Below are 19825 nucleotides of genomic sequence, written 5' to 3'. Positions count from 1 at the left end.
GTTTTTATTCAGATAATGCTTGAGAATATTTTTTTAATCTTCAATAAATGTTGTTTTTAAGAATTAGTTGATTTATTCGACTCGTCCTTATTTTTATTAGGATTACCATTGCTTGAATATTATTTATCGTTCTATTGATTCTCATTAATGATATTTATTTGATTTGGACGTTTTCAGGTTGATAGAATTGAACGAGGATTATCAAGTAAGTCGTAATAACACCTATGAACTAAAAAATATGAATTAAATTACTACTTGATCAAAGAATATAATGATATATTAGGATAATTTGTTTATATTGATCGAATCCGGTGGACTTACACCAGTCAAGAGAGCGTTGTTTATTTCAAAGAAGTCGCAGGCGGTAAAAGAGATTGGTTGTTGCTGAAGTTGATTCGAGAAATCGTTTATTTCATTTCTGACACAGTCACGTTCGATATTTGACCGTAACAGATTTTCCATGCTGAAGTAGTTTAAACCGAATCTACCGATGTCGAGAGAAATTCGTCGACGATCTTCGTGTTGCTGTTGTTGATGCATTTGTAACGAATAATCGTGTTCGTTGCAAATCGCCAGAATGGACGACGGTTTATCGCGATCCTTTTTCTCATGATTTGGAATGATAGAGTGTATTAATACACCTGTCTTCTTGAATTCTCGATTGGTTAGCGTACATACCCAGCACATTAGCGCGAATTGTCCTGCATAGATTATCCAAATGATGTTATTTATCAGCATGAAAGTGTAATTATGCTCAACAACACTCATGTAAATTCGAAAGAGCGTTGCAACGACCATCGTGAACGAATTGGCCGAGCAAAGAAGAAGCTGTACACCATGTATGTCATTTATGAGAGTCACCAACTCGCAAACACCTACGGAATTAAGTTTCGAGATTAAAATATTGACTATAAAAGGTCTAATTTTTCTATAATCTCATTTACCATTGTGTAATTCTCTTATACGACGAATCTTGAATGCGATTAAGGAAGCAACCAACTTGTTGTCTAGTAGCTCAATCATTCTATTGATCTTTCTAAATCTATTACAGATCACGTAGACGACGGTATCGAAAACGAAACTGTTGATTGCAGACTGAGCGATGGTATAGTACAGAAGGAGGTCGGAAGCGAATATCTCTTCTGGTAAAGTGAAATAGTAATAGAGAGCATGTATTAATAGAGACACTGGTCCCAAAAAAAATGTCAATATGACGGCCAAGATCTGAACCGTCTTAATTGATCGTTCATTCATCGATACCTCTCGTATGATCTTTTTATTTAATTTTTCTATTTTATTCATTAGCAGTGGCCACTTCCCGTAATGGCTGATGCCATGGAAAACGTAATAATAGGATGAGACATAGCACATGACCTTGTTCATATAGTACATGATCTTGTAAATATCGCTCTTGAAAATAGTACCAAAAGTGAAAAAATCAATGGCTCCGTACGCGACGATTACCGTGCAGATTCCAAAATGAAGAACGCGAACGATTATTGTAACAAACTTTGGTAATCTTTTCGGACGGGCTATACCAACTCCCAGAAACCAAGAGACATAAATTATCACGCGTAAAGTTTCTTCGGTCATCGATGTCGTTCTTTGTTCAACTTGCACGTTCATTTCGTCTTCCATTTTGTCGAATGTTTAAAACAAATAAGAGTAAGATCACTTGAATGTCGCGTTTATTTTTCAAGAATACTGGATGGTTTGATACTAAAGCTGGTAGGAACGTTTACAATTTTGAGAGAACGTAAAAATCATGCGTTATGACTTCGTGTAAAATTTACAAGATGGTGATAAATTTAGTCGAAAGGACTTCATCGCGCCCTTTTAGGGAAATTAAATTTGGTTTCTGTGTAGTACTACGCACGAAAAACACGCATTGTTCGTTCGTTACACGCATGTATATGTATGCATATTGGAAAAAACGAGCTTTATTTGCCCAACGACTATATTACAATTTTTATTATACAGTAAACATTTAAAATGAGATAAAACGATAACGTGTTGGTTGTACATCGACCTTTACAAATCATGCGGCAAATCGAGTTAAAGTACTTTTGGAGATATGCGGACTGAGATATATTCTTATTTCTCTTTTTGTCATTTAAATATCTTTTTTCTTCCATTAATGAATAATTAGCAGCTCTCGATCGACGACGATCTATCGGGTAATATTACATTTTGCTTTTTTCTTTTTGGTTTTTTTCTCATTTTCTTTTTTTTAATCTTTGTTTTTATAAGTGCGATCGTTGCCAAAGACGCATATATATAATTTTGTGTGCCTGTTGCTTCTGTTTCCTTTTTTTTGTTTTTTCCTTTTTTTTGGTATTTTTCTTTTTTTAGATGGATTATATGTGAAGATTCGACTTTGCGATTGAAGTGTATGAATTGCGGTCTAAGGATTTTGCGAGGGATTCCTCTCCAATGGTATGTATATATATCGCTCTTCTTAGTTTTTTTCGTTTATTTTTTTTTGTTTACTCTTATAGGGAAAGGCAGCGTGAAATTATTCGAACACGGAACGCGTCGATATACATTTTGCGACGACCTCGAACTGGTTTCTTTTTCGCAAAATAATTTCCTCGGTTCTACGCGTCGTTCTTTTCTTTTATATTAAATGATTCGAAGAACAAGTAGACTCGCTTTTTACATGCCGACACTGCTTAGACTGATTTATTTGAAACGACGGCAGTTGTGAAGAGACGAAGGACGATCGCGATAAAAAAATGATCGGAGAACATATTTTGTTTTAATAAATAATTAGCAATATGTTTGATAAAAAAAGAAAAAAGTAGAAGAGAGAACGAGAGAGAGAGGGAGAGAGAGAGAGAGAGAGAAAGAGAGATAGAGAGATAGAGAGAGAGAGAGAAGGAGAGAAATAGAAAGATAATGTGAGATAGAGAGAGAGAGAGAGAGAGAGAGAGAGAGAGAGAGAGAGAGAGAGAGAGAAGGAGAGAAATAGAAAGATAATGTGAGATAGAGAGAAATGACAAATTGGTAGAACGATCGTACAGGATTGCGAGTAAATGCGTGACTCTTGATAATTAAGAAATTGGTGTACCGTTAGTTGACATAAACTAATGTAAAAAGAGACCTTCATTTTTATCCTTTTTTATCAAAACAATCTTCTCGATGCGTTTACGTCTCTCGATAAATACTAAACATATAAAATAAAAGTATAAAAATAAAAGGAACTAAATGTTATCAAATATTTTCTAATAACTATCCTCATACTTCAAATCGTTTCGATATAAAGTAATGAGATCGGGAGATTTACTAATAGATCAACTTCTCCTTTTTCATTATACAGAATGAACCATATTGCATTAATTATTCTAATGTGGTGATGAATCAGTTTTCAAACAATTAAATATCTAACGATAAGTGATTTTAGAAGACAAGTTTAGTCTCGATTTTTCGAGAAAGAGAGGAAAAATGCCTTGTCAATCGTCTTTCCATTGACGCAAAAGTTTAGAAGACTACGCAAAATGATATTCAATTTGCATATATTCTCCATCATTACCGTTTGTCCGTCAAATACCATTTTTCGTTTGATATGTCGTTTAATTATCGACGAAGAGCTGAAACGTTAACTGATACGACTTACATGGCCCATGTAACCACGATTTACCCATACGGAACAAGTCGATATATTATATATATGTATATGGATATACTGCATATAAATATTGTAAATATGTTACCGATACAATATAAATAAATATATATTATGTAGTATATGAAAGGCATATATATATCTATATTATATCTTTTGTTTCGTTTGGGTTATCTAAGAACACATGAGATCGCTCAATAATCAATCGCGCAAGGATTCCATAAAAATCTTTTTTCTCACAACGAAAACGTACGTCGTCCACAGATTTTATGCATATATAATCTGTTGTTGTTTTCTTCGAAATACTGTTTCTTAGATAATGGTAATTATCATATATCATTAATATTGTAATAATAAGATAGAAAAAAAATAGATTGGTGCCGATGCAAAAACGACAGATATTACTAATCGCGTTCCTTTAAAGGATCTAATCTTTCATAAGACCTTCTTCTTCTTGTTAATTCGGAATAAAACGCTAGTTACTTGAAGTTATGTTATTGGCATACTGTTTTTAGTACGAAACTCCATTTTATGACGACGCCCGTTCCGCATTATTGTTAAGCATTATTAATAAGTCGAGCGTTCGTAAATGAAGCTCGACGAACATTGTTTTTTTATTTTTTTTTGTTTTTTTTTTTTTTTTTAAATTAGTCACGATTTTATTAATTATATTTTCTAATTAGATCGGATGATGTATCGTTCGATCGTTTCGAAGAATCACGATGACGAAGACTCACAATCTCGATCTATACTTGAAAAATGTCTACGGAGGCGCGCGGCGCTACATTCGTGTCAAAGATGGATGTTGTCGGGATTGCGACAGATGGAACGTCGACTTTTCTATTGGTGGCCACTGCTTTCGTCGTTGATAACGCTGTTTTCATCGTCTCTGGTGACTCCGAAGTTGTCGGTACCTGCTGCGATTTAAATATTTAATCATTTTGATCGTTTATATTCGTTGTGGATACTAATGAATATTATCTGTAACTTACAAGAAAATATCTCAACCCGCAAATACGGAAAATTATGAAACTTTATACAACATATGTAAAACATATATAGATATATATTATTCAATTCTTTTTGTTCAAATTCACTCTAATGGGGATAAAATTGATCCCTGACAATTTAGTTGTTTTTTTTATTTTATGTTGTAACTAGCGAACTGTAAGAGATAGAAAAAAATTTTAAGACAGAAGATATTTCTTTTAATTAGGACTATTATTCGATAAAAAATATATCAATTATTTATATGATTAGAAAAAAGATATAAATAAATACTTCAATAATTTCATTGTTCTAAAATTCATTGTTTTGCGTAAAATCTTAATCAGTAGTTTAAACGATTATGAAACACAACAGTACTTTTTTTTAATACAAATACAAGTTTTGTTGTATTGATGAATCGTGTTCGTTGATAATCGAAGAAATTTTGGATCCCATTGTATCATATGTATACTGCATGTTTTTCTAAAATTTATTATGACATTGAAACATAAATTGAAATAGTAACATTTTTTATACAGTTGGCCCATAATCTGTGGCACAAAACAATCAAGGGAGATTCTATGGTTCAAAATAAGAAGAAAATCAAGAATAACAAAATTACTTTGGAGGCATCGTTTTCGAGGAAAATGCATTTAAAAATTAGTCGAGTACATATGCACGTAAAGACTGATATTACAATTTTCATTACACATTGTTGTTGTGACTATTTTGTATGATGCTTCTCTCTCTATGTAAGAGATAGTATATTAATATCTCTACGATACTATATCTCAGATGAAACATCTATTTGAAGAATTTCACTTGAAGAATAACTCATTTGATTTGAAGAATAACTCATAATATTCTCATTACATATGTGTTTTCAAAGTTATTTAACTGAACTTGAATTGCTTATTAAACTTTGTTTATTAAAAATTGCACATTAAATTGAATTGCATTATTTTACCTGCTTATTATGTTAACAGTAAAAAGTTATAAGATAAGTTATATTAAATAGTTCTTTTTTTCCCTATATTTCCATCTAGTATATTTACCTACTGAGTAATGTGCGGAACAAAAGTATATGAAATAAATGACATTATTTTTGTTTTAGAAGAATACTGTTTGTCACGTACATACGTATGAAACAATAGGATCCAGAATTTTTCGATTATCAAAAAACATCATTCATTGATACAACAAAACTTGTATTTCTATTAAAAGAAAATTGCCGATTAAGATATTACATAATAAATGACTTTTACAAAAAAGTATTAATATCTTTGTTTAAAACTTTTTTCTTATTATATAAATATATTAAATAAATTAATATATTAAATATATTATATAAATTAATACATCTTTTATGAATAGTTCTCATTAAAAGAAGTAACTTTTTCAAAAATTTTTTCTATTTTTTATAGTTTGATAGTTACAATATAAAATCGAAAAATAGTTGATTTTCAGAGGTAAATTTTACCTCTTTATAGTCAATTTGCATAGCAAAAAAAAATTGGGTTATACATACCTATATATATTTTACATATCCCCAAAGTTCTATAATTTTTTGAATTTTCGTTTTGGGGATCTTCCCTTGTTAGTTGTTTCTAAGATATTTGCGTACCTCGTTGTAAAATACTTCTTTACCCTCTTCGACTGATGGTAAAAGTTCGTCCGTAGAATGAGGAGTTCTAGGACTTGGTGTAGGTGCTATTTGTTGTTGCTGTTGTTGCTGTTGTTGTTGTTGTTGTTGTTGTTGCTGCTGTTGTTCACGTTGTTTTTGTAATCTCAACTCCTGGAGAGCCTGTCGTTGCTCTTTTTCATTCCGTTCTTTTTCCAGTCTACGTGCACTATAACTACGAGCTGAGGATGTTGAACTGTGAACTGATGCTAAGCTAGGTCGACGGGAACCTGTCAAAAACAGGATCTAGTGTTGGTTCGAGAATCGAAGACTTCGAAGTTGTGTCTTTGTTTTATCTAAGATAGTTCTTCTATGACTCCTAGCAGCCGAAAAAGGAAGAAAAAAGAGGATTCTAGCGCATCGGTTTTTGTCTAATGGCACGAATTATATATATATGATGCGTGAATCTAGGATATTTCTGTAAGAATACTAATCAAGCGAAAATAAATATCGCCCGTAAGCCATCATTGTCGTACAGTCAAGCTTTTTACACGCTTTCGAAGAATGGTGAGAATTATTATCATATATTTATTTTTTCATATCGATATATATGGACCGTCGGACCATCGTTTCGCGTAGTAACTTGGATAGACGGAACAGGTTCGCAGAGATATGTTGGTGTGGATATCGTGTGAATGAAAAGTGGAGCACAAGTGGCGGGGAGAATTTTACCGAGCAAACAGGCAAAAGGCCAAAGCGGAAGCACACATCGTTTATATTTTATATTCGAGTGCTACGCGGAGACTATCGATTTTATATGTAGCTATTAACGTAAAATTTCAAATCTTACAAAATTATTCAAGTAATCTTTGTGATCTTAATAATGTTTAGCTCGTTTTCTATTACTATTCTCTATTTTTAAATTAATATATTTTCATTTAATGATCTTACGTAAAAAGAAGCGTTTATTTAAAATATTCGAAAAAGGATCTTCGAATACTAAATTCGCCACTGTTTCAATCTAAAATAATATTTTTCTTTACAAATGGACATCATTTTTGCTTTGAGAAAAGAAAATAAATTTTTTTTCCATTATTTTTTCTATCAAAGCGTGACAGCATCTTGAGAATCATATGCACGGAAATTGTATTTGAAAAGCAGAACGCAACATCCGTGAAAAATGAAAGTTGAAAATGCATACGTCGCTCGATCATTGCTGTTTTTTTCATTTCTAAAGGGCGTATAGGAATTATTAATTGATAGATATAGCGGAAAATAATAAGAGATATAGCGAGATAGATAGAGAGAGAAAGAAAGGAAAAAGAAGGAAAGAATGAGAGGGGGAGAAAGAGAGACAAACAGAAAGACAAATAGACAGAGAGATAAAGCTTCTTCAAAGTCAAACACTTTGTTCCACACTACATATGTATATGAAACGATAACGAAGCAGTCTTAATGTTCGATCAATAAAATTTCATTGACGTTTCCGACTTTTGAACGTCAAACATTGCCCATCGAAATATAGGAAAAGCAGATTTTTAATGGTACATCGAGAGGGATCCTAATAAGTAGAAGATGAGAAATAGAAATACTATTGAAATAGTTTGTCGCAAAATATAGTGAAATGTGATATGAATGGGGTACCAGAAAAATATTTTTATATCTGTATCTTTAATTACAAATCGTTTTCAATATTTAAAATAAATTGGTATATTATGGAGAAATGAGAGAAAAATCAGACAAAAGGAAGAAAAAGGAAGATATAAAAAAGATATAAAAGAGGGAAAAAGAAAAATTTCGCGTCACCTGCATTACACGATGCAATGCGAAAGAAATACAGGCAGAAAAAAATAAATGTCCTACATTATAAGCCAGTTTTGTGAGGTTCATGTTTTGACTGTGAAGAAGATATATTGATATAATAATCTCGCTAGTTCGAGACGCAGAAGATGCGTTAAATGCTACATACGTAAAAGCGGACTAGTCTAAAAAGACAAAGTCGTGAATGACTTCTCCTTTGTTCGCCGGTTTCTCGGTGAAAATGTTAAACCTTTTGTCCTTCAATTTATTAATATTTTTAAATAATATTTTTGGATTCACTAAACGAATAGATAAAATGATCATAATTACATCGAACTTTAAACCTACATCAAAAAAATAACAGCTTGAATCGTATATAGAATTCGTGACCGATAATTTTCATTTTTTTTTATTATACCGAGAAACTGGCCGCGAAGCGTTCCATGCGATTTGTAATTATATTAAATGCGTTGTGTGTGCAGCGAGCTAGCTAGTGCGTAAAGATTTCGCGTCTCTCTACAAATCTTACCAGAAAACTTTCGTTCGTTAACGAGCAACGAAATCGGCCGCTGCCATCTTGCTATCTCGTAACACACTCGCGAAGCACACATTGTGACGCACACTTTCCTTATCGTGTGTGTAAGGTTTAGTGTTTTTTTATAAATTACTTTTTTATTTATTTATCTATCGTGGATGGATATGTCTGTATTTTGCTGTCGTGTAAACACGATCGAGAGCGATCCATTCGTCTTCTCGTAGCGATATTCCGGATAACTTCCAGCCCTATCATAGTTTTCTTAAGCAATCATCATGTGTGGCTTGTGTGAAAGAGATCGGTTATGTTTCTTTCTTTTCCTATTTTATATTCTTTTTATATCTTTTTTCTTATTTTTTTTAGATAGAAGAACGTTGCGACCGATGGTCCGTCGTGGAAATAACGGACAAAAAGCTGTAAATTTTTTTCTTTCTATCATAAATAATATAAGATCGGTCGTTTTTTAGACGTATAACGGAATTAAATAAGCCGCATTCATTTTCTGCTTTAGTTAAAAGGAATATTCATCATGATTTTCTTAAAATAATTTGGAGAAATAAAAAAGAAAATGAAGATTAAGAAATCTATGCGAACGATCACAGGTCGATCGTTGAGTTTTATAAATTAGAAGATCTAAATCATGTGATTGACTTTTGGCTGACCAGAACTTGAGGAGAGTCGGAAATATAACTGCCTAGATAAGCAGCGATTTTTCTACGACACACACGTATACATAAAGAAACGATATAGAAGGAGAAATCTCGTTGAGATGCGAAGATTTTTTCAACGCCATTGCAAAAACGGCGTCATCTTCGTTGTCGGTTTCATGAAGCGAGTCACGTTAAAAGATAGAGAGAGAGAGAAAGAAAGAGAAAGAGAGAGAGAGAAAGAGAGAGAGAAAGAGAGAAAGAGAAAGAGAGAAAGAGAGAGAGAGAAAGAGAGAGAGAGAGAGAGAGAGATAGAGAGAGAGAGAGAGAGAGAGAGAGAGAGAGTGTGTGATCGTCTACCGAGGCCGTCGGACGATCCCTCAGCTACGTCACTAAGGGTACGTCGGTGCTTGTTTCCGCCTTTGGTCGCCTGCAGGTGACACGATATAAGCAAGATGGCGGCGGCTCGTGCCGCACCTGCTCTCGATGTCGGTACCAGCGGACCGCGACTACCACCGCTGCTAGGCCTCCTGGTGAACGCGCAGCTCAGCGATCCGCCGCCTCCGCTTCTCTGGCTCGAACGCGAAGATGGCCGGCCACCGTGCAGCGTCAGAGGTATACCTAAAGACCGTTGAGAAAGAGAGAGAAACTCTAATACTTTGTCCACCTTCCTTTTTTGTATTTCCTTTTGTTTTGCGATGAACATGACGAGTTCAAGATGATTGCGTATTTTTTTTACGTTTCTTGAGAAAGTATGAATAAAGAAAATTGATTTTCCATTTTTTCTTCTTGAAAGTTTTTACGTTTTTGTCCTTTTGAGAGTCCCTAATTTAGCGTTTCATAGTCACGCATACGTTCTGGCTTGATATCCAATGTAGGTAATGAGGTGAGACGAGAATAGATGAACTTCGGTACGGCAACCATGCTTGTGATACGATATAGTTCGCTTTTATTGATTTCTTATAGGCTATAAGATGGATGCTTTAATGGAATATGTAAGTATACTCGTGATACGAAATTGGCGCATGCAAATAATATTCAGTTAATGATCGTTCTGAGTTTTGAAATGATGTTAAGGAAATTTCTTATTAGTCTACGATAACAAACAATGATGATGACGATGACGATGACACTAGTGCATGTACGATATAGCTATATGAAATGGCATGCGATTTTCAGGCAAGCGAAGGCAGATCGATGTTTTCCTTCGCGATATATTTTAACTAACTTACCTGTATCACTAGAGAATAGCATAGGTGGTGCATGATTCGCGTTAGCATAATGTCGTGGTCTTGAGTATCTCGCACGGCTGAATAGTTTCAGGACAAAACATATCATGCCCGTGAAAACAGCTATGCCAGATGCTATGCAAAGTAGTGTCGGTATATCTGTAGTTATCAGCACGAGATCTGTCAAATGATGAAAGATTTATGAGAGATCTTTAATGTTTCTTTTTCTGATAAACGTCATCGAGGAGTAAATGTAATTTTAAGACGTTCGATCGTAGACACGACTTTTTAAGAGACGCTACGAAATTTTGTGTTTTTCATTTAAAGGATGGGACAGTAAGCTGGCACTGCTCACCTTCGGCGCAGAAGACCTTCTTTGTTGGTCTGGACAAGGTGACTCTGTGATAGCCTTCCTCGCAGTCGCACACCGCATTGTGCTGTACCTGTGTGCATGTCGAGTGTTGATCCGTAAAGATGCAAGTCGCACGGTAAAAACATTGCTCTCCGAGTCTTTTCGCTGAAAGAAGATGAATTTTTTATTAACGTTTTTTATTTGAGTGAAGCTATAATTATTTATAGCTATACTTAATGTTAAGAAAGCTAAGCGTTCGAAGAAGGAGTTTGGAGAGGTAACGAAATTGTGGAATTTATCGCGTACGTTTGGCACATCCTTTGCTAGGCCCAAGACGAACGGGGTAGAATTTTTCACACTCGCACAAACCAGTGATGGAATCACAGATCACGTGCTGCAGTTCCGGATTGCACGTAAGTTCGCACGGCGAGCCCAGATACTGGCCCTTCTCTGTAAAAGATACAGAAACGACAGATATTAATCTTTGTACGTAGGAGAGTTATTGATGTGGAATTTAATTTTGAAAATTATCAAGGAAGATAGGTTGAGGATGCAGAAGAGAAGCATAGCATCGAGTCGTCTGCAAGTTGTAAATTAACAGAAGGATAATTGGAGCATTCGATAATGAATTCCTCGGCAGTCCCATCTCTTTCTGTGGTAAACCGAGATATTCCTGCATTTCGGTTTTGGTGTCAGCGTGTCTATGTACGTATGCGCATATGTATATTGCAGAGTCTTTGCTGAACTTTGCCATTTGCCAAGGACCGTAAGCTAGTGTGCACATATTCTAAACGATTAAACGACCAGTAGAATAAGTCCGTGTATAAACCGACCAATATGGAACTTGCCCAGCGGCCATTCAAAGTTTTCGTTCTTAAATTTTACTAGATAGTCAGTAACGACATAACCTAATCGAGGGAATATACCAAGGAATTTCGTTGCTCTTTCTCCGACTGTAATTGGACATAAATCGGAGAGTTATTAAAGCATATTGTGAGATTTGTTCATATCTTTGAGCGGGCATTTTGCCAGCTCACTTACATTCGTTTTGCCATATCCCGTACAACTATATGTTGTTATTACGTATATTAGTCGTTGTAGTCTGCGTAACAACGGATAACTTTATTGGCACGCTTCCACAGAATAATATTATGTTAATAGGATGCATTCGTTCGTAATTAAAGGTTCTTGACCAAATCCTTACTTCTGTGACGCAATCATCAATTTATTTTCTCTATCGAAAAATTTCTACTAAATTAATTTACTCTATCGAAAAGTTCTTTAACTGGGACGCTCGATAAATTGATGAGAATCTTAAAGTCTAAATACTAAATGAGCATTTTTGTAGTTTGTAAACATATCATTTTATACAGTTTAACAATTTGCGTCTTTCTAATCGTAACATATTTCGAGTGTAACGTCGAAAGAAAAGAATACGTGGAGTCGTTCTTTTTAGCCTCTTTAACTCTCTCTTTTTCAGAAAATAGTGGAAATACAATATTTAAAACTATAAACGCGTCGAATTAAAGGCAATTGTGATCCTTGTACATGCTTCTACATGTGGAGCTTGAGCATTTGCAGCATCTATTAAAATCAATACCGGTGGCGTGCTTGGCGCGAAAATCAAGAAGAGCATTCCTTTCTTGATACTGAAACTAACGCAAGCGCAAATCCATGTGCAAACTGCGCACTGCAACGTCGTTACTTTTTTCGACTCCGCTTCAATTATCGGAGTATTATATAATTTTGCATTCGTTTTCATTATGATTCTAAATAAAATTCATTTGATAAATCTGATAAATTTTCAGTAAATTTTTAAAACATTTTAATAGTCTTATTAAACTGTTGAAAATATTGATCATATTTTAACATATGAAATATCGCTTAATAACATATGATTTACTAATTAAATTTGTAGAAAGAAGTTGATGAAACATTCACGAAAGAGAAACAGTTTATGTGAGTCGTTTGCGTGAGTCGAGAACATGATTGGGGGATTATTTGAAGTGGCTTAGCTTCAAATTCGTAAAACATTGTCTCGCGAATTGGGTAGAGAATGAATGTTTATCGAATGAATGTTCTCGAGAAAAGTAGCACGATTTTCATAGAGCAGGCGCAAAAAAGGCAATGAAGATATACCTTCAGGTACATCATTCGCTCTATCTTTTTTGTTCCTGTAGAAATGAAATGAAGTCCAAGAGGTAGGAGGGGACTTTATTGATCGTAAGGATACCGATAGCCTTCTATCGTTTCGGCTTGTCGTACTTTTAATTAAAATTTCAAGGCAAATAAACGATCGATGTTAGATTTCATCGTTGTTAATGGAAGATAGGATGACATAATGTGCCTTTAGTCACGTCTTTGAGAACTAATCGTCTGTAAAATAAAATAAAAAATCAAAGATCGAAGATTCTATCGATTTTCCAATGCTTTATATGTTACACTTGTTTATTTTTTAACTATGAAAAGGTACGATCGTAAAACTTTATTTATAAGTACAAAATCTATAATCGTTCAGGGAGGATTGTCATCGAAGAATATCTTTATGTTTCCTATGAAGCAAAAGATTTCATTTTCTTTCATTTTACATTTTCTTCTGACGTTATTTTTTCTGAACGTGTATACATGTAGCAAAAGCTAATAACACGGAAGACATCACAGATTATTTCCGTTTGTTGTCAAATTTTTAAAAAGGACCTTTGTAGAAAGTTATTCTTTTCCTAGAACTTATTGAGGTCATCGTTGATGGTAGTTGAGTGTGCTACTTTGTCACTTCAACCGATGGGCGTATCGAAAATAATGATAAAAAAGGAAAAGACTGAAGACTCGGGATCGAGGAAAGGAATGACCTTTGCTGATAAGAATAGCTCACCTGGAACATAATTGATTCCAGCTCGAGGCGAAAAGAATGAAAGAAACGGATGATGAAAGGAAGAAAGGAAAGAACACTGAAAGCAGTTTTCAATAGTTTAGGATTACAGTAAAAAGGTTAAGAGAAAATTGAGGAGAATTTTAGATGAATTTAAGGGTAAATAAATGGGAAAGGCGTGATTACTCACCTGCAGTAATATTCGCCTCAAAGTAGTCGTCCAGGTCGTCGAGTATCTCGCCGTCGTCGTAGACGGCGACGTGGTCGTCGAGGTAGCTCGATGATTCGTGCACGTCATCACCTCCCACCTGCCGTCGAGAGATTCGAGGACGATTCCCCGAGGAAGAACGATCGGCAATAGTGGTGGTGATTAGATTCGAGATCAGGAAGACGATGCTGCAGCCGAACAGGAGCCAGGAACGACAGGAGAAGCGGGTTGGAAATCTCAGGGCGGAGGGAAATGCGCTCATCGCCCCCGCGGCGCGAGTCAACCCCCGAAACCGAGCACCGCTGGCGCATCGACATCCTTTCCCTTCGCCCGTCCCCTCCCCCACTTCTTCCTCTTCCTCTTCCTCTTCTTGCTTCTGCTACGAGCCACCCTCGCCCTCTATCCCGAGACCGGCACCTTATATCGTTGGCTGAGGGAGTGCGCGAGCTCCTCCCTGCTCCTCCTTCTCCTCTTTTCTCTCGACTTACTTTATGCCTTCTTTTTCTTCTTCTTCCTTTTTATCTTCTTCTTCTTTTTCAATTTTTTTTGTACTCTTATCCTTCCTTTCGTCGTCACGTTGCGTCGTCGGAGTAACTTTTCCTAAACGTAGGTGCAGTTTTATTGTTTTTCGGGAATAAAACGCGATCTGAACGCAGACGTTACCACGCTGCTCCAGCAGCGAGTACACTCTGATCGAAGAGAAACCGCTCGAAACTGCTAGTTGCGTCTTCTCCCGCATTGCAACCCCACCGACACGGCCCTTGGCTCCCGTTTAACGCCGCTCACCGTCCGTCACCCGCCGACCACCGACCGTTGCCTGCAGCTGCGCGATCTGCTCGATGCTCTCTGTTGCTTCGCATTGCGATCAGGGTGGCTTGTTTGTTCGCTCGCTTACTCGTTTACTTATAATATTCGGCACTCTTCGGATGGAGATGACAGACGATAAATGATCGATCAGAGGTCTCGGAGAAAGTATACTGATGTGGGTTTTCGCAAATATAGTTTTCTGCGATATTCTTTATATGCGTAACTAATTTTTATGTCTTTAGTATTGCATGTATAAAACTCGTAGTTGTAGCCATGCATTTATAGTCTTGTACTGATCACTTTTTCGAATTTACATATACATTTAAATTCAGAGAAAAATATTGTATAATCCAATAAAAATTCATATAGGACATGTTATTGAATTGTTTTCTCTATTTTCACTTATTTTGCAATCTTATCGAGTGCTTTCTTATAAATGATTATAGTTCCAATCGTTAACTATAAATTTTTTCCATTAACATAAGTTACGACTTCCTCTCTTTCACTAGGCTATAGAAAATTTTAATAAGTTAAAATGTCGGCTAATTATTATTGCATAAAATTATACCATATTTAAATTCTATTGAAAAAGTGACGATTTCCACGAATAAACGTTCTGTGTTCTAGACGCCAATACTGTCCATTGTTTCTGGAAAAGACATTATTGAACTAGAATAAACTCGTCACATTGAAAGATAAAAAAGTACACGAGCAATGATTTTTCTCTTTCTTGATCGTTTCTTTTTTCTTGATCGTTTTTATTTACGGCGTAACGTGCGAATATGAAACATATTGAAATAATCGAAAATTATTTGATCGTTTTAATATTGTAGCTAATAAGGGAAGATCCCCAACCCGGAAATTTAGAAAATTATAGAGCTTTAGGGATATGTAAAATATATATATATATAACGCAATTTCTTTTTATTATTTTTCCTTTTTTTCTTTTTATTATTTACAAGTTCACTCTAAATTTCATTCTTAGAAATTCGGCTATTTTTCGATTTTATGTTGCAATTAGCAAACTATAAGAAACAGAAAAAAAATTTTGAAATAAAAGTTACTTCTTTTAATAAGAACTATCATTTTATAAAAGATTTATTAATTATTTATATAATTAGAAAAAAGTTATAAATAAAGGTATTAATAATTTGTTGTAAATGTTGTAAAATGTATAATGTATTGTAAATGTTGTAAAAGATATCTTAATCAGTAGTTTAAATAACTATAAAAAAGCATAATAATTTTTGTATTTATATTAAAAAAAATATTATTTTGTTTCATAATTATTTAAACTACTGATTAAGATTCTATGCAAAACAATGAATTTTAGAAAAAATTATTAATATATTAATTTTTTTTCTAACCATATAAATAATTAATATACCTTTTATCAAATAATGGTCCAAATTAAAAAAAATAACTTCTGTCTTAAAATTTTTTCTATCTCTTACAGTTTGCTAGTTATAATATAAAATGAAAAGATCATCGAATTTTCAAATGTCTATTTTATTCCCTTGGAATGGATTTGAATAGTATAAAAAATTGAATAATAGACATCTATATATGTTCTGTATATTGTTCAAAGTTTCATAATTTTCTAAATTTCCGAATTGTAGATTGTAAATATAATAATAACATATATAATGTATATTTATAGGTTTATACATATAGATATGTATGTGTACATACGTGTAATAAACAATCTATAAAATTACCATAATATTTTCAGTTATGTTGACATAGGATTTTTGTTGACGCCTGAGAAGACTTCTAATCTCTTATACATACCATTATTAGATTAGATAATCTTCGTCTCTAATTATCAGAGTATCATTATCATATATCAATGAATTAGTTTGCTCGTTCGATACTAAAGAAAATAGAATTTCATTATATAAAAAGAGCTAATTATTAAATATTAAAATAAATATTAAAATTTTTAGAATTACATAAATTCGTTGGTTGTTTTCGACATTTGCGAATGATAACATATCCACTTATAGCTGCAGCTAGTGTGATCGCTATTGTGATTGCTACGAGCAACTCCGTTATACCAAAAGAGCTTTTTAGTGTATTATTATGTGGTCTCCTGTAGCATGGCAACTCTGGAAACGCAGAATAGCTCGATTAGTTTTGTATTTTCACTTTGTGTTGCAATACAAATTGCTAATTTGCTAGCTGTAGGCACTGTACCTGTACTAAGGAAACAAGCAACTGTTGGTATTGTAAGTGATTCATTCGAATGTACGACAAAACACAATGTCGCATTGTCAAGAGAGTTGGAACATTGATAACAAAGTGGCGCGTTATCGTAGCTTTTCGTCAATGTGCTGTTCGTCTCATTTATGATTGTAACCCTATTAAACGGTTTGCATTATCGATATAACATATTTATATTATCATTTATAAAATATGTTGGACAAAATACTGTTTTATTCTTTTATAATATTCTATTAATTTTCATTAACAAATTCTTTTTAGTGGCGTTTTAAAGAAATGTTCGATAAATCGTAGCAATTAAACGATTAAAACTTAATATTTGTCTTAGGGCAAATATTTTCTGTTCTTATAAGGAATATAAAAAAGGTTTATTGCATTTAAAAAAATGCATGTTCTTGTGATACTTACGAAGAGAAGAGAGTCGAGTTGAGAGTTGTTTCGTAAACGCAGAGGCTGGCTACGTCACAATTTATACGATCCATCCAAAAAAACAAGAGCAAGAGTTTCGTCCATCGAAGCAAGTACCATGTTCACTGCAGTTTTGAGAACACATCAAGGCACAAGAGGAAATATTGTTGTTTTTTATTTCGAAATAACTTTTATTACATCCACAAGTATTCGTTGCCTTGCATGTTCCATTTAGACAAGAATTTTCGCAAAGTGGCTCGCAAATCGTTTCATTTCGTAGAAGGAAGCCTTCGTAACAAGTACAAACGTTTGGTTTGGTGCAAGTGCCATTGATACAAGAAGAATGGCAAATCGCATTGACACATCGACCTTCCTCGTTTTTCTTGTATCCCTCGTCGTAGGTGCAAACACTTGGGGTCTCACACGTACCATGTTCACAGTTTATATCGCAAAAAGGTTGACAAATGTATTTACCTTGTATATTCGTGTTATGATACGTATTGTTGCATATACAATTATCAGGTGCGTTGCAATTGCCATTCAGATCACAGATTTTTTTACATATTGATGTACAGGGATAATTACGTATGTTGCCTGGTATCACTTGTACCCAAATTTTACCATATCCTTCTTCACAGATGCAAACATCAGGAAGGGCACATTTGCTCTTCATGCAATCTTTCTCACATATCGGAACGCAAGTAGTGCCATTTTTGTTATTCGATACCTGTCGTGAAGATCGAGATCGTTAGATTTATTTTGTTGTGGTCCATGATAAAAAACTATTTATTTTCTTAAATTTTCACGAATAAGATATTCTACCGCATTAATGTTGTTCGTTGTATCATTTTTCCCAACGAAACGATATCCTTCATGACAAGTGCAGCGATCAGGTGCGGTGCATTCAGCATTGAAACCACAAGGAGAGGTGCAAAAGGGTTTACAGATTGTCTTTGTTTCATCGTCTTCATCGAAGATGAATCCTTCGTTGCATTTACAAATGTTCGGAGCAATGCAAGTTCCATTGAGACATTCAGGATCGCAATGTGGTTCACAGACGTGCACGGAAATGTTCGAAAATTTGTAGCCAACAACGCAGCTGCAGATGTCAGGTGCTATACAAACACCCATTATACACGATTGACTGCAGATTGGCTTGCAGTTACTTTCGTTGATTGGCTCATATCCGATGTTGCATGTGCAAACGTTGGGAGCTGTACATGTTCCGAAGAGACAATTGTGTTCGCATTTTGGAATACAATTGAACGAATCGTTGACATCGAGTTCGTAATCGTCGTAGCAGCTGCAGATGTTCGGTTCGACACATTTGCCGTTGATACATTCGCGCTCACAAATTGGATCGCACATTTCTGATTCGTTTGATTTCTTATATCCAACATGACAAGCACAAGTATTTGGTTCAGAGCAATAACTGTTATTAGGATCGCACTTGTCTTCGCAATTGGGACGACAAGTATAGCCATCGGAATCTATGAAGTAATCCGGAGGGCAAACACAAACTTCGGGTTGAACGCATTCTCCATTCCAACAACCATTCGAACAAATCGGTTTACAAATATGTTTCTGCTCTGTCGATATGGAGTATCCTGGAAAGCACTCGCATACGTTTGGAGCTTCACATAATCCGTTCTTACAGTCTGGAAAGCAATCAGGAACGCATTTATTTGATATCTCTTTGTATCCCTTGCAGCATTTTTCTTGTGTGTGATATGTGGGATAATACTGGAAACGACAAATCAATCACCATCTTGATTGGTGTAATTTTATGAGAATTAATTCATACGAACACGAGACGATACTCACTTCAATTTTATAATTAATGCGATGTCTTTCCTGTTTGTAAATTCCCAGTACACGGTGCCAGTATGTCTCATAATAAGGAACGTTATGGAATTGCATCTTTCTATCGTTAAAATCGATCAAATTTGATTTAGAAATTAAGTTCAAACTAAAGATGATTAAATAGGTTAATGATATTTCTTTCAAAAGAATCACTCACTGGGCATTGGTTGTTCATCGATGCAATCATCTAAGGTTGATAAAGATCTATGCACGTCTTACTTACGTTATAATTTCCGAGCAAATTGACTGGTCATTCATGTCTTTCCAAGGAAATAGAGTCGATATTTTGGGCAGATCGACCATCAAAAGAACGATGACATATAAGGATGCGATATTAAATCTCATGTTAATGAAAAATATACTTGGTATTATGGTGAAACAATTTTGTCTGGTAGCCAGAGAATATTTTCATGACTTTAAATATCGTTCATTTTATCTTGCTTCATTTCTTTGTGAAATCATTCAGTGTTATCCAAATACAGCAGGATGCTTTCAATTATCGTTTCTCGGAAATTCCTCATATAGTAGAAAATAAATCACCGGAAGCAGACTATCTTTGGTTTTATTCTTTATATTATTCTTTTTCATTATTTGATGAAATTTTTAATGTTTTTATACTGTTAAGTGTTTACTTTAATTTCGTTTATGTAT

At 34.5% G+C, this 19825-nt stretch overlaps 2 protein-coding genes and 1 long non-coding RNA gene across 10 annotated transcripts; 1 reads left to right on the top strand and 2 right to left on the bottom strand.

Annotated features, from left to right (window-relative positions):
- Window positions 1-20: 20 nt before the first annotated feature.
- LOC118444718 (uncharacterized) lies at window positions 21-2247 on the bottom strand. The gene is made up of 3 exons (XM_035873264.2): window positions 945-2247; window positions 322-875; window positions 21-229 (listed from the first exon to the last, which is right to left on the bottom strand). Exons 1-3 carry the CDS (start codon window positions 1636-1638, stop codon window positions 155-157), a joined length of 1323 nt encoding a protein of 440 aa, XP_035729157.2. The 5' UTR covers window positions 1639-2247; the 3' UTR covers window positions 21-154.
- LOC118444676 (uncharacterized) lies at window positions 1034-19687 on the bottom strand. 8 transcript variants are annotated; one of them, XM_035873183.2, is made up of 12 exons: window positions 16877-17034; window positions 16633-16788; window positions 16399-16553; window positions 15249-15329; window positions 13856-15190; window positions 11103-11246; window positions 10800-10961; window positions 10448-10624; window positions 9576-9836; window positions 6237-6523; window positions 4363-4542; window positions 1034-1142 (listed from the first exon to the last, which is right to left on the bottom strand). In XM_035873183.2, the coding sequence occupies exons 5-11, from the start codon at window positions 14133-14135 to the stop codon at window positions 4372-4374; spliced, it is 1482 nt and encodes a 493-aa protein (XP_035729076.1). In that variant the 5' UTR covers window positions 14136-15190; window positions 15249-15329; window positions 16399-16553; window positions 16633-16788; window positions 16877-17034; the 3' UTR covers window positions 1034-1142; window positions 4363-4371. The 8 variants fall into 8 exon arrangements, 5 of the variants coding, with proteins under 5 accessions (XP_035729076.1, XP_035729067.1, XP_035729087.1 ...); XM_035873174.2 differs by lacking the exon at window positions 1034-1142 and having other exon boundaries at window positions 2397-4542; XM_035873194.2 differs by lacking the exon at window positions 1034-1142 and having other exon boundaries at window positions 2397-4539.
- Window positions 8404-9580, top strand: LOC118445072 (uncharacterized). The gene is made up of 3 exons (XR_014981887.1): window positions 8404-8672; window positions 8932-8984; window positions 9080-9580. It is a non-coding gene; the product is annotated as an uncharacterized LOC118445072 (long non-coding RNA).
- Window positions 19688-19825: the final 138 nt, after the last annotated feature.

The sequence above is a fragment of the Vespa mandarinia genome, chromosome 2, assembly GCF_050613455.1.
Source record: "Vespa mandarinia isolate Hongniang chromosome 2, ASM5061345v1, whole genome shotgun sequence".
NCBI classification, from domain to species: Eukaryota; Metazoa; Arthropoda; class Insecta; order Hymenoptera; family Vespidae; genus Vespa; species Vespa mandarinia.
This window is presented reverse-complemented; position numbering and strand designations above follow the sequence as displayed.